Source organism: Neomonachus schauinslandi, chromosome 11 (assembly GCF_002201575.2).
Source record: "Neomonachus schauinslandi chromosome 11, ASM220157v2, whole genome shotgun sequence".
Taxonomy (NCBI): Eukaryota; Metazoa; Chordata; class Mammalia; order Carnivora; family Phocidae; genus Neomonachus; species Neomonachus schauinslandi.
The window spans coordinates 38,882,348-38,894,452 of record NC_058413.1 but is presented as its reverse complement, the minus strand read 5'-3'; the positions used below and the strand labels follow the sequence as shown (position 1 = coordinate 38,894,452).

Below are 12,105 nucleotides of genomic sequence, written 5' to 3'. Positions count from 1 at the left end.
TAAAATCTTTTAAAAAATGGCATCCCCTTTTTAAAAGGCCACCCAGGATGATCAATGGTCTCTTGTTGAGACCTAGACCATGTCCCCCTGAAAAGAGGGTCAGCCTGATATCCACGATGATTTAGAACCTAGGGCTGGGCAGAGCATAGCCTTGAAGGCACTGGGACATAAGTGGGAGTGAGTAGGAGAGTCACCAGGACACCAGCGGCTCCTACCGAATGGGCAATGGCCTACTCGGGCCTTCAGGAGCTACTCACAACCTTGCATAGAGCCAACTAATCATGATACCCTTACATCTCAGGGTGGCGGTGACTCCCATGGCTCCAGCCAGCTGCTCGCTGTAGGATGCTACGGGAGCACCTTGTTTCCAAGACCAGAGTTGTCCTTACACCCTGACCGAGCTCGTTCTCCTCTGGCCACGCCACTCCCTGGAGGGCAAGGAGTTCCACAGGGCTAGGAGGTGTGCCTACGCTCTCCTTTCCAGGCCACGCTCTGGCTGCTAGGACTCCAGAGCTCCCTGCCCAAGTGTCCTGGAGCCTGCCTGCATGGGTGCCTTTCTGAGGGTGGATGTGGCCTCCTGCTTGGGTACCTTTAGATTTGAGGGGTGGCCAAGGAGCAGCAATTGGGGTGGGATGTGGAGCACGTGTGGACCCACAGACTGACGTGCCCACATGCATGTACACAAGGGCCCTCCCAGTGCAGGACTCAGCAGAGGGTGGTGCGCCACCAGGGGCCTCATTTGCAGGCTGGCCTTGGTCCCTGCAAATGTTAGGAGCAGGCCAGCCCCTGAGCCTGCCCGCTGGAGACAGTGTGAGTGACACTTGGTGATGTCATGCCATCACCAGCACCTCCTATGGTCTTGTCTACCTCCTTCCTCTGACCTGTACCCCAAAGGAAGCCACGGGTTCGAGGCTGGGCCTGCAGTGGTCCTGGCTGGGGAAGGAGCGGAGGCCCCAGCATCAGCAGGGTTGCCTGGTTTCTTGCAAATATGAACACCTACACACAGAGGCGGGGGGTGTGAGTTTGAATGTATAAATGTATTTGGGTGACTGTGAGCAAGTAAATGAGCAAGCACTGGGGAGTGAAAGAGAAGAAAAGGAGAGTGACCCCGTGTAAGAGAGCGTGTACATGAGGGAGAAGGAAAATGTATGTGTGTGTGTGCACAGAGTGGGGTGCACCGAGACTACGTGCAGCTGAGGGCCTGCAGAAAGGGTAGAGAATGGGAGTGAAGGAGTGTGCCCGCTGGTCTGCACGTGTACGTGAGAAGGGGCCTGGCTGCGGAAGAGAGAGAGACCTGAAGCAGGAACGACAGAGCAGGCAGATCAGCCTGGATGATGGCACCGTGGAGCAAAGAGATCCCCAGTGCACAGGGGGAAGGAGGTGCGCAGGTGCATGAGCTTCAAGTGGGTGTGCGCCCATGGGGCTTCATGAAGCAGAGCGAGACGGGGCGTGTGCCTGGATAGCTGTGTGTGGGTCTGTGCATGTGCATACATGCGCACGGGGCTGGGACAAGTGAGGACGGAGACGGGCGTGTGAGCACGGAAGAGCAGCGCGCCGGGGATGTGAGCGAGCGTGCCTCCCAGCTGCCCGGGGGCGTTGGCGATGCTGGAGGAGGTTTTCACCCAGAAATCTCAAGCTGGGAGGTCTACGTGACCTGCTTGGTGCTGGTTCAGGTCCAGGTGACCGCGGCCACGCGGTGCTTGTGGGAAGGTGTGAGTCACTCAGGCAAGGCTAGCCCTCACTCCACCTCATCTCGCCCAGCGGGAAGACAGCTGGGGGGAGGGGGAGAGATTTCTTGATGGCTATAGTTTTACACCATCCTTATGCAATTGCTTGCAGTGCTCTTGGGTTCATTTTAAAGGCCCTGCTCCCCGATTCTCTCGGCCTTTATACCCCGTTTCATGTCCAAGTTGCTGCTCAGATCAGTGGTTCTGGCTGATGAGCATTTATGGAAGCGTCCTCCTAACCAGCTTCCAGGACCGCCCTATTTACAATGCTACCCCCCTACCCCATCCTTTCTCATCCCTCCTTCTTGGTTTTAATTTCCTCCCCAGCACGTACTACTATCTACCATCCTAAATATTTTCCTTATTTATTTTATTCCTTGTCTCTCTTTCTCTACATAGCAAATGCCTATAGATCAAACTACCTATGTGCCAGGTACTGTTCTGAGCTTTCCATTAATTCATGTGCTCCTCCAACAACTCTACTTGGTTGTAAATAGTATTCGTGCTTATATTTTGTAACTAGGAGGCACAGAAAGATTAAGTCGCTTGCGCATGATCACCTCCGGGGTAGATGGTGGAACCAAGCCCAGGTCCAGAGTCCCTGCTCTTTATCAGCGCACAACACTGCCCTGTGAGGGTGGACATTTTCTCAGTTCGGTTCACTGCTGAATCTTACAAGGTTCAGTGCTTACAGGAGTGCCCTGCCCAGGGATTCACTCAATGAACAGTCGTCCGGTGAATGAAGAAATGAGTGAATGAAGACTGGACGTGGAGGACGAAATAGGCACTTGCCTTCAAAGAAGTCACGGTCCCGTGGAGGAAACAGGCAAAACATGATTACAAGATCACATGACAATGGCATCCAGGGAGTCTAGAGGGGCATATAGCTGGCCTAGCCCCTGGCGGGAAGGGCCCAGATGGGGACAGGCATGGTGACATGGCCCATCTCCTCCAGACTCCTCCCCGGGGACAGACACACCTTAGCTCTTCTTGCCTCAGTACACACAGTGCCAGAAACTGATGGTGGCTCCATGGTGACAGTGGAGGCAGAATGGGGAGGTGACCAGGAACATGGGCTCTGGAAAGAGACGGCATGAACTGAATCCTCACTCTACCAAACACTAGCAAAGTGACCCTGGATGGACTCCTTCACTTCCCTGGGCCTCGGTCCTCTCATCTAGAAGATGGGGACAGGAAACGATACCAACTTCTTAGGGCAGGGGACAGGATTCCGTGAGATGTACATGCGAGAGTATTCAGAACAGTGCCTGGCACAGGGAAGGGCAACGTACCAGTTCCATTGCAGAGGACTGATACTCCTCTTCCATTCTAAGCTGGTTGCTGGCTTTCGGGGACGGTTGAAATGTCATATATTATTCTTATTACTGTAGTCTCTCTCCTGTGGTTTCACCCCATTTTCCAGAAGCAGCTCAAAGCAGGGCAGGGGCTATGTCTGTTTTATCTACCACTAGATTCCTAGCACCTAGCATAATACCTGACACATAGTAGGCGCTCAAAGAGTATTTGTGGAATGAATGCCTATGTAATTATATTTTTTTAATCCTTGTGAGAATAAATACTCATATTGCCGTTGTTCCCATTTACAGATGAGGACCAGAGGCCCAGCAGGGGTAAGTGACCTGTCCATAAACACAGAGCCTATGAGCCAGACCCAAATGCCAAAGCCGGTCCTCTTTCCTTCACACCATGCTACTCTCTGGACCCCTATACATCACGTCCTATTTTCCGTGGGTTTTTTCTGGCCACTGGGCCAGCCCCGGTCGTAGAATCATCTCTGAATTCTATGACTCATATCTGAATCACGGAACGTTTAATAGTTGAAAGGGACTTTTGATGTCATCTCGACTTCCCACCCATTGTGGAAATTTCCTCTCTCCACTGTCTATCCAGATAATATTTGAATGCCTCCAGTGATGGAACACTCATTTTCTTCCTCTTGAATTATCCAGTTCTATGAGTAGACCACTTTCAGATTCAGAAAGAAAGTTCTGGGGGCACCTGTGTGGCTCAGTCAGTTAAGCGTCTGCCTTCGGCTCAGGTCATGATCCCGGGGTCCTGGGATCGAGCCCCATGTCGGGCTCCCTGCTCAGCGGAGAGTCTGCCCCGCCCCGCCCCATTCATGCTCTTCTCTCTCTCTATATATATCTCTCTCAAAATAAATAAGTAAAATCTTAAAAAAAAAAAAAAAAGAAAGAAAGTTCTGGATCCCTTGTGCCAACAGGCTTCTTTTTAATTTCTGTGTATCGGGTTTATGCCAGCCTCTTAAGATACACAGAACAAATCTGCTGCTCCCCCCACAGGACAGCCTTTCATATATTCACAGACAGTTCTCACATCCCTTTGGAGAATTCTGTTCTTGAAGCTAGCTGTTTCGGGTCCCCACAAGGCCCCTGAAATATGACACCCACCCTAGACCAGCTCAACAGGCCTTCCAGAATGTTTTTGAGCAATGGTACCTCCTAGTGGACATGGCGTGAACTGCACCAAAGGGCTCAAACCTTACCTGCAGGCCTGAGGAAGAAGCTTCATCAGTAGCTGGGGCACTGGCTCATGGTGGGAGTAAAATAACCACTTATTTTAAGGAGTCATCACTTTAGAGTCATACCTAGTTGTTTTCAATGTCTGTCTTAAAGAGTGTCACTGAAAACGCCACTCGAAGGTTCCTTGCCAATCATGAGGTTTCTGACAAGCTACAGGTTTGGGACTTCAAAGTCAGCATTCAAAAGGCTGTTTTTGAACCAAAAGGATTGGAAAGAAAGATGAAAACGAATATTGTGTTACGGGAGTACGACAATTTTTTTTTTCATTTGTCTTATTTTCTATCATTTCTACAGTAGATATTTGTTATAAAAAAAAAAGTTTTATGAAAAGAAAACGAATATTACAACTGTCTCCTACCCTCCTTTCCTTTATTCCTTCCGTGAGCTGGGTACTTGGTCTACAGCTGGGACACGTTGCCACCCCACAGGCCACGGGCAGGAGTGCCACGGTAAGGTCTCTGTGGTGGCGGCGAGCGCGGCCAGTCAGCCCCAAGCAGCACACACTGACCCTCACGGCGAGGCTCTCAACAGGGCTGGCAGGTACTTTCTCCCCATCGCCCACCCACCCTCGGCTCATGCCACATCTGGGCTGTCCATGTCCCCTCGCCTTACCTCTTGAAGTCTTGCCCAACACACTGCTGATCAGCGGTCAGGGCCCCAGCAGCCCTGGACTCCCCAGCTCCTCACCCCTCTCTCCACCCTCCCGGCACACCCCCAGCTGCCCGCTCTTCCAACCGTGGGAGCCCAGAGCAGCTTCAAATGACAACAGGTCAGAGAGACATCGGGGATTAGAAAAACAAATCCTCATTTAAACGAAGACTTGTGAGCAGCTGAGTCAGCCACCCCGGAGCAAGTTCACAGCTAAGCGGGCTAGACTCCAGCGCGGGCCATCCAGGGTGCTCTCCTTGCCCAGGGAACTCTGGGGCCCCTGGGTGCCGGGCAGACTCACCCGGCAGCCTGTCACTGCAGCACATGTCCAGGGCCCCTCCCTCGGAGTCATCGGCCGCGTGCTTCTCTCTCGCACTCCTGCAGCGGATGAAAAATGCCAGATGACGCCGTGCAGCTGGGATCAAGGCAGAACCCTGAACAAGGATAAAAAGGCTTCTTGCTCGAACTGTGTCCCTTTGAATAACCCTACCCCGTGGTGGGGGAGGGGGCAAGGAGGAGGACCAACCTGCAGAAGGGTCAAGCTGCAGAGGCAGGAGCAGAATTCTGCAGGCGTTTTCCCTGTGCAATAATGAGCAGCAAATGCCCTACAACCGTCGTCACCCCCATCCCCTCTGCCATGGAGGGAGGGCTTACTGTGTGCAAAGCACTTACAAACTTCATCACACTAAGTCTTTATCGTGACCCCCCAATTAGGGATCGATCAACAGGCTCAGAGGAGTTAAGTAACTTGCCTAAGGTCACAAAGCTCATTAGGGTGGAGCTGGGTATGAAATTACAGTCTAGGACTCCAGGCTCACTGTTGTGTTTATTGTTCTGCCTCCTAGTTCCTGTAGGTTTGAATAACAGGTGAGCAAGGAAAGGTCTGGGTCACACACCGTCTATGCCCAGCTCCTCAAGGCCTGCAAGTACCTTGTGCCTCAGGCAGTGGAAAGTGGCATGCAAAACTCTCCTCCAGAAAGAGTTAGAAAATGTAGGTATATGTATTTTTTGTGTATTCTAAATGTTCTATTTCTTTCTGGCATCAGAAAACCCCCTCTCTAGCCAGTAAGGGCACTTTCCTGGACTGTACTGGGGTCTAGCTTTTCTCCTTTACCCTGTAAGCTGGAAAAAGGTTGCAGGAGATCAGCTAGACCCCATGAAGTGTCAGCAGAGTAGACACACCCTGGGGGCAACTGTGCAGCTCACAGGGGTTCCCCTACTCTGGAAATGGCTTGATATGCAAATATGGGTTCCAGCGACTCTGCCTGCCCTTCATGTTCTGACCCCTGGCAGTAGCTGACCGATCAAGGGCTAGACACACCAACCAGGCTGAGGCAAGCGGATCCTCTCCCCTGCACTTTTCAAATGCATCCTGGAGTGCCTGCAGTCTGCGGTTGCTGGCTCTAAATCATGGTAGCCACAGTGTCCTGGAGAGAAGGTCCAAAAACATCTGCTGCTATGGGCCTTGGGTCTGCTTCATTCCTGCCCATCCTGAGTCTTGAGTCTGTCTATCAAAACCATGAGATGCTCCAGGATCCTTCCAATAAATTCCAACATTTTAGCTTAAGCCAGTGGAATCTGATTTCTGAAATTAGCAGCTGAAAGAAACCTGAATACAGCACTGCCAGCATAATACTTCCATGACCTTCAAGAGGTCAACTACCTCTCTGCCCACTATTTCTGCCATCCTACCTCTCAGACTGGTCCCGAGGCCCGTGTTAGGCCCAGCTGCAGACCTGAAACAGTTAAGGATAGACAGGCGGAGTTAAGGGTGACCCTTTTCATTCTGACATCTTCTGCTCTAAGCTGGCATTGCATTATTTTATCTTTTCCTCACTCCAACTGGCAGGGGCTCTGAGAATCCCAAATCTTGGAGCCTAGCTCTCCTGCAGAGAGAAGGCTGCTATCTTCAAGACCCTTTAAATGTCTCCTGAATCCCTCCACTTTTCTCCCTCTCCGCCACCTACATCTTGGTCCACGCCAGCCTCTCTTGCCTAGATTACTTTGGCAGTCTTTTAATTGGTCTCTGGCATTCACTCAGGCCTGCCCCATCCAGTTGTGCAGGTTATAAACTGCACAACCTATGAAGCCATATGTGTTGGAACCAGATGGAGAATGTTTTAGGGGCAGCCTGAGCTAGAGATGACTGTTTCAAAATTCAACATTTATCATATAACCTTCTTAAAAAAATACTTTAAGTAAAGATACTTTAAGTGGCATCCTACTGCACTTAGAACAAAGACAGAAATGCTTTAACATGCTTTATTTACTAGGTCTTGCATGATCTCACCCCAGTATATCCCTCCGACCTTATTTCATACCCCTTTCCCTTTGTACTCAACACTCTAGCTACACTGGACAGGTTCTTTTCTCCATAGTGCCTCTGCACATGCTTTTCTCTCTGCCTAGAGAGCCCCTCCAGCTCTACTTCCTACTACTTTTTACTCACACACTCGACACAGTTTGAAATTTCATTTTCGTATATGCCATTGTTTGATTAACATTAGACTACAAGCTCCATTTCTGTTTTATTCACCATTGTATCTTCAAAGCCTTGCATAGTGCCTGGTTCAGAGTAGGTATTCAATAAATAAATAAATAAGTAAATACTCGTTGAATCCATGAATGTTGCCCTGACCTTCTTGAAAGAAACATCAGGAACCTCAAACATGGCCACCATCTGAGCTGCCTCACGGGCAGGTCTTTGTGAAGCCACCTGGAACCCTCCTCCACAGCTGTTGTCCAGAGCAGGCACAGAATCACACATCCGGAATGCCCCTCAATTAGGAGAGGAGGAAAAAGGGGCACAGAATGGAGGTCGGACCTGCTCCAGGTACTCTGTTGAGCTGGTAGCCATGGGGATTGGGATGCTGAGCTTCTCCTCTCTACTGTAAAGAGCACCCTAGCTGGAGGGCAGCCCATGAGGGCTGGCTCCTGGCTGGGTGCAGAAAGGTAACCAAGGTATCCAGATACCTCTGGAAGGGGACCCATGTGTGACTCACAGCTGCTTTCACACCTTAAGCCTCCCAGGCCCTAAGTCGTGTTCAGAATAGCTCAGCGCTGCATGTGTGCAGCGGACTCTATAAATAAGCTTCCTAGAAAATGACTAATTTCATAATCAGAAAAGCAGAAAGAGTAGCACCTCTCATCTGTAGAGGAAAATGGAGCAAGAGTTCGCTGCTTGGCCTTGTAGTTGAAGGACTCTGGACAACCTGAGCCAAAACCTGCATGGCTAGGCTGTTCAGGGGAGGGTTTTAATTAGATTTCCGAAGAGAAGAGATGGTTCATTCAGGCTGGATGGAGAAGCCCAGTCTCTGGACCCTGCCCTCTTCTCCTCGCCGCCAAGAGCAGAAATAGCTGCTTGCAGTGGGTTACTGCAGGCTCCTTCTTTCTCCTCGATTTCTAGGAGCTGGGCAACAGGAGCAGAAAACCCAGCAACTTTCTGGGCTGGTCCCCTCGCCCCCCCGCCCCGATGCTCTTAGAACCAGAGAACCCCAGAGATAAAAGGACTTGGAGATCACCCAGCCTGTCCCTCCCTCGCTGATGGAGAATATCTGGGCGGGGACAGAACCTTCCCAAAGCCACTGCCTCATTCAACAAGCGTTTGCTGAGCACCGCCTGTGAGCAAGGCACGAGCTGTCCTAGGAATACAATGAGGAACCACCAGGCCCCTCCCTGCACAGCTCCCAGTCATCTCGGGAAGACACACAAACACGACTGCTCCCACACCTGCTTCAATCGACGTCTTCACGCGATGCCTCGGGGAGCTCAGCTCAGATTGTGGTGAGGGGGCAGGGTGGGGGGGGAATCTTCTGCAAGGGGAAGATAAGAGCTGGTTCTTAAACATGTTTCTAGACGGATGATGGGTCACAAGGGAAAGAACCTCCTTCACGGTGCAGACAGCAAGAGCAATGTAGACGTCTGAGATGTATTTGGCACCAACTGGAGGGGGCAGGCTGGTCAGCAGGATGGGAAGCGATGGGGACTAGGCCTCAGTCAGAGGCACATCAGCAAGGCCTCACTGCCAGGAATCCTGGCTTTTCAGCGGGGCAGTCTTCTTCCACTTGACCATGGGGCTGGCCTTGAACTGAGATGTCACAGGTGCCCCCACCCTTGGCCTGGGCGGGGGAGGTCTATAATGGATGGGGGGCCAGGAGCATGTGTCTGAGGAATGGACATTAGACCTGGCCAGTGGCATTTGATCTGGTCCCAAACTACTCCTTTTTCTAAATTGTGGTAAAATTCATCTAAGAGAAAAATTCACTACTTTAACCATTTTGAGAGTGTACAATCTCGTGGCATTTAACACATTCACCATGTTGTACAACGGCCACCACTCTCGGGACCCAGAGCACTTTCATCACCCGAAAGGAAACCTCGGACCCATGAGGGAACTCCCCTCCCCTCATTCTCCCCTCCCCTCCCCTCTGGCAATCATTAATCTGCTTCCTGTCCCCATGGATTAGCCTGTTATAGCTATTTCATATAAATGGAATCATACATTATGTGGTCTTTTGTATCTGGCTTCTTTCACTTAGCACAGTGTTTTCTAGGCTCATCCAGGTTGGAGCACAGATCAGTGCTCCGTTCCTTTTTATGGCTGAACAACATTTGGCAGTGTGGATATACTACATTTTATTTATCCATTCATCAAGCCACGGACATCTGGGTTGCTTCCACCTTCTGGCGATTATGAACAGTGCTGCGCCAAACCAAACCTCTCCTTTAAACTCTGCTCCCAACCTGCTGGTGCCTGGGTACTCTTCTCTCACCCTGGGCCCCTGAAGCCTCATCTATCAAATAAGATGGTCAGACCCCTGGCAGGCTGAATGGCATCACTATCACTTGTTCACGGGTGTGTGTGTGTGTGCACGCGTGCACATGTGTGAAGGCAATGGGGACCCCCGCATTGCTGGCTGCTGGACACTAGACCTGGACCAGCCTGCCTCACCTTCCCAGAACTCATGGCGAGTGGAGGAGACACAGGACAGGTACCTGCTGTGGGCTGGGTGAATCAGCATTCTAGCAGAGGCCCGTCTGGGATGGGCTGGGAGCACCTCACCTCTCTCTGGGGGGTGGGAAGGAGGACGGGTGGGTGATGTTAGGAGGCAATGCCAGTTTTGCCCAGGACTAGTGTAGAGAAATAGCTGACAGCTTTGGGGAGGGAGGCTGAGGAGCCTGCACCCTCTTCCTGGGTAGGTGAGGGGCTAGGAGGAACTAGAATACTGAAGCCTTACTCTGGGTGGGAGCCTGAAGCCCCAGCAACCTCCTGACCCAACCCCAGGCAGACATGCCCTCTACCTCGGGCTTCATGCTCCTGGGGTTCTGGGGCCACTGAGACACCCCTCACTGTCACCATGGAGCGCCCACCACCCTCCCAGAGCTCTGATCCCAGCAGACATCACTATTCCCTGAATCAAACCCATATACTCCTACTTCTAGGCCTTTGTTCACGCTGCTACCTCAGCCTGAAATTTCCTTTCTCCCTCCTGCCAAATCTTACTCATCCTCAACATTTCCTCTTCCGTGGAGCACTCTCTGATCTCCTGGGGAGAATCAAACTCTCCCATCCCGGGGCTCCCCACACTCCTGGCTCACTACTTCGGTCTCTTACTTTGTTCTGCTGCTATAGTTAGCTGTTTATGCACCTGCCTCCCCTATCAGGTTTCCAGTCACTTGAGAGCATCCCCGCCCCCTCAGCCACCTCTGCATCCCAGGTGTTCAGGACCCGAGCTTGCTGATACACGGTAGAGTTCAAGTGGAAGACAGTGGCAGGGTCTTAGAGTTAGTGGCTCTGGGGGTCTCTGGGAGGACAGACTCTAGCTAGGAGCTTCCCAACCTAGGGAAGGTGCCAGACCACGACTGGAAAGAGGCCCATAATGCCGGCTCAACTTTCAGCAGCGTATTCAGCATGCAGGGGCCAAGGACATGCTGGTTTCATGGAAGACAAAGGATGAGGCTGACTACCTCATGCAAATGAGTCATGTGTCCCCGCGCATGCACATGGAGAGGGCTTGGCCTCCTCAGTGGGGTGAGCGGGAGGGAAGCCCACACACACTACTCACCTGGCTCCCTCATAATTCATTCCCAAGGTGTCCGGATGGGGAAAGGCGCCATCGGGGGCCAGGGCAGGAAGCTTCTCAGCAAAAAGCACACTGGAGATGTGAATGGAGAGAGGCCAGCTTTAGAACACGCAGATGGGAGACTCAGGCAAGAGAGGTCAGGTGCCTTGCCTCACGTCACACAGCATGGACAGCGGTTTTCAGGCAGTTAACAAAATCCAAATTTCCTTTGGGAGTCAACTCTCTCTTCTCTGGGTGCCCTACTTGTCTGTTGCCACAGGGAAGGCCCAAGACCACAGGTCTATTCCCTGTTACTCTGTGTTATACCTTTCTGCCTAAATGACTCAGAGTCTGTTTCTGTTGCTGGTTACCAGAGAACTCAGACTGATGTGTGCAGCAAAGTTGGGGAACAGACAGGCTCTGAGCCCCAAGCTCCCAATGCTTAGTTCACAGCTATTTCCATCTTGCCAAGCTGTCTACCCTCCCTGCCCAGCTGTCCACTGTCCAGCCATGTCCCCACGTCTGAGCAGACTGCAAACTTGGAGTGTTCTGGATCCCAGACACAGGGTCTGAGTGTTCTCTGCTTGGGAGGTGCCCAGATAAATGATGACTTCTCCATCCTGCTCTGTTGGTGGGAGACTGGGGTGTGGGTGTGGTCAAGACCCAACGGAAGGGAAGGTGGAAAGATGCTGGAGAGGCCCAGCCTGCAGAGGGCTTCGGGCAACACAAAGTTTCCCATCTTCCATGTGAGTCAGATCCAGGGACTGGAACATTCGTTTGCTCAACTGGTGTTTACTAAACAGCTCCTATGTGCAGGCCACGGCTGAACTCTAGCTCACGGCCTAATGGGGGAATGCAGGCCAGCAAAAGGCAACGGTGACACGATCTGCCAGTCTGAAGGAGAAGTGCAGGGTGCTGTGGGGGCACCGCTGAGGTCCCTAATGAGGCAGAGACCTCAGGAAATGTTCCCGGGAAGGAAATCTATGATGTGCCATGAATGAGGAGCCAGGCTCAGCAGCTACGGAATGACAGAGGGGCGGGTGGGCTGTTCCAGGCAGAAGGAGGGCATGTGAACGGGCCTGAAGCTAAGAGAAAACAGGGCACGTT

General features: G+C 51.8%; 1 protein-coding gene across 2 annotated transcripts in view; it reads right to left on the bottom strand.

The window, feature by feature from the left end:
* PTPN5 (protein tyrosine phosphatase non-receptor type 5) overlaps positions 1–11,021 on the bottom strand; it is a 36,473-nt gene extending 25,452 nt beyond the window's left edge. For both annotated transcript variants that reach the window (XM_021685843.2, XM_021685842.2), the window contains exons 1-2: positions 11,002–11,021; positions 5,238–5,314 (exon numbers count right to left, since the gene is read on the bottom strand). In XM_021685843.2, coding sequence (XP_021541518.1) covers positions 5,238–5,314; positions 11,002–11,021 — 97 coding nt within the window. The remainder of the gene's footprint in view (positions 1–5,237; positions 5,315–11,001) is intronic.
* Between the last annotated feature and the right edge of the window lie 1,084 nt (positions 11,022–12,105).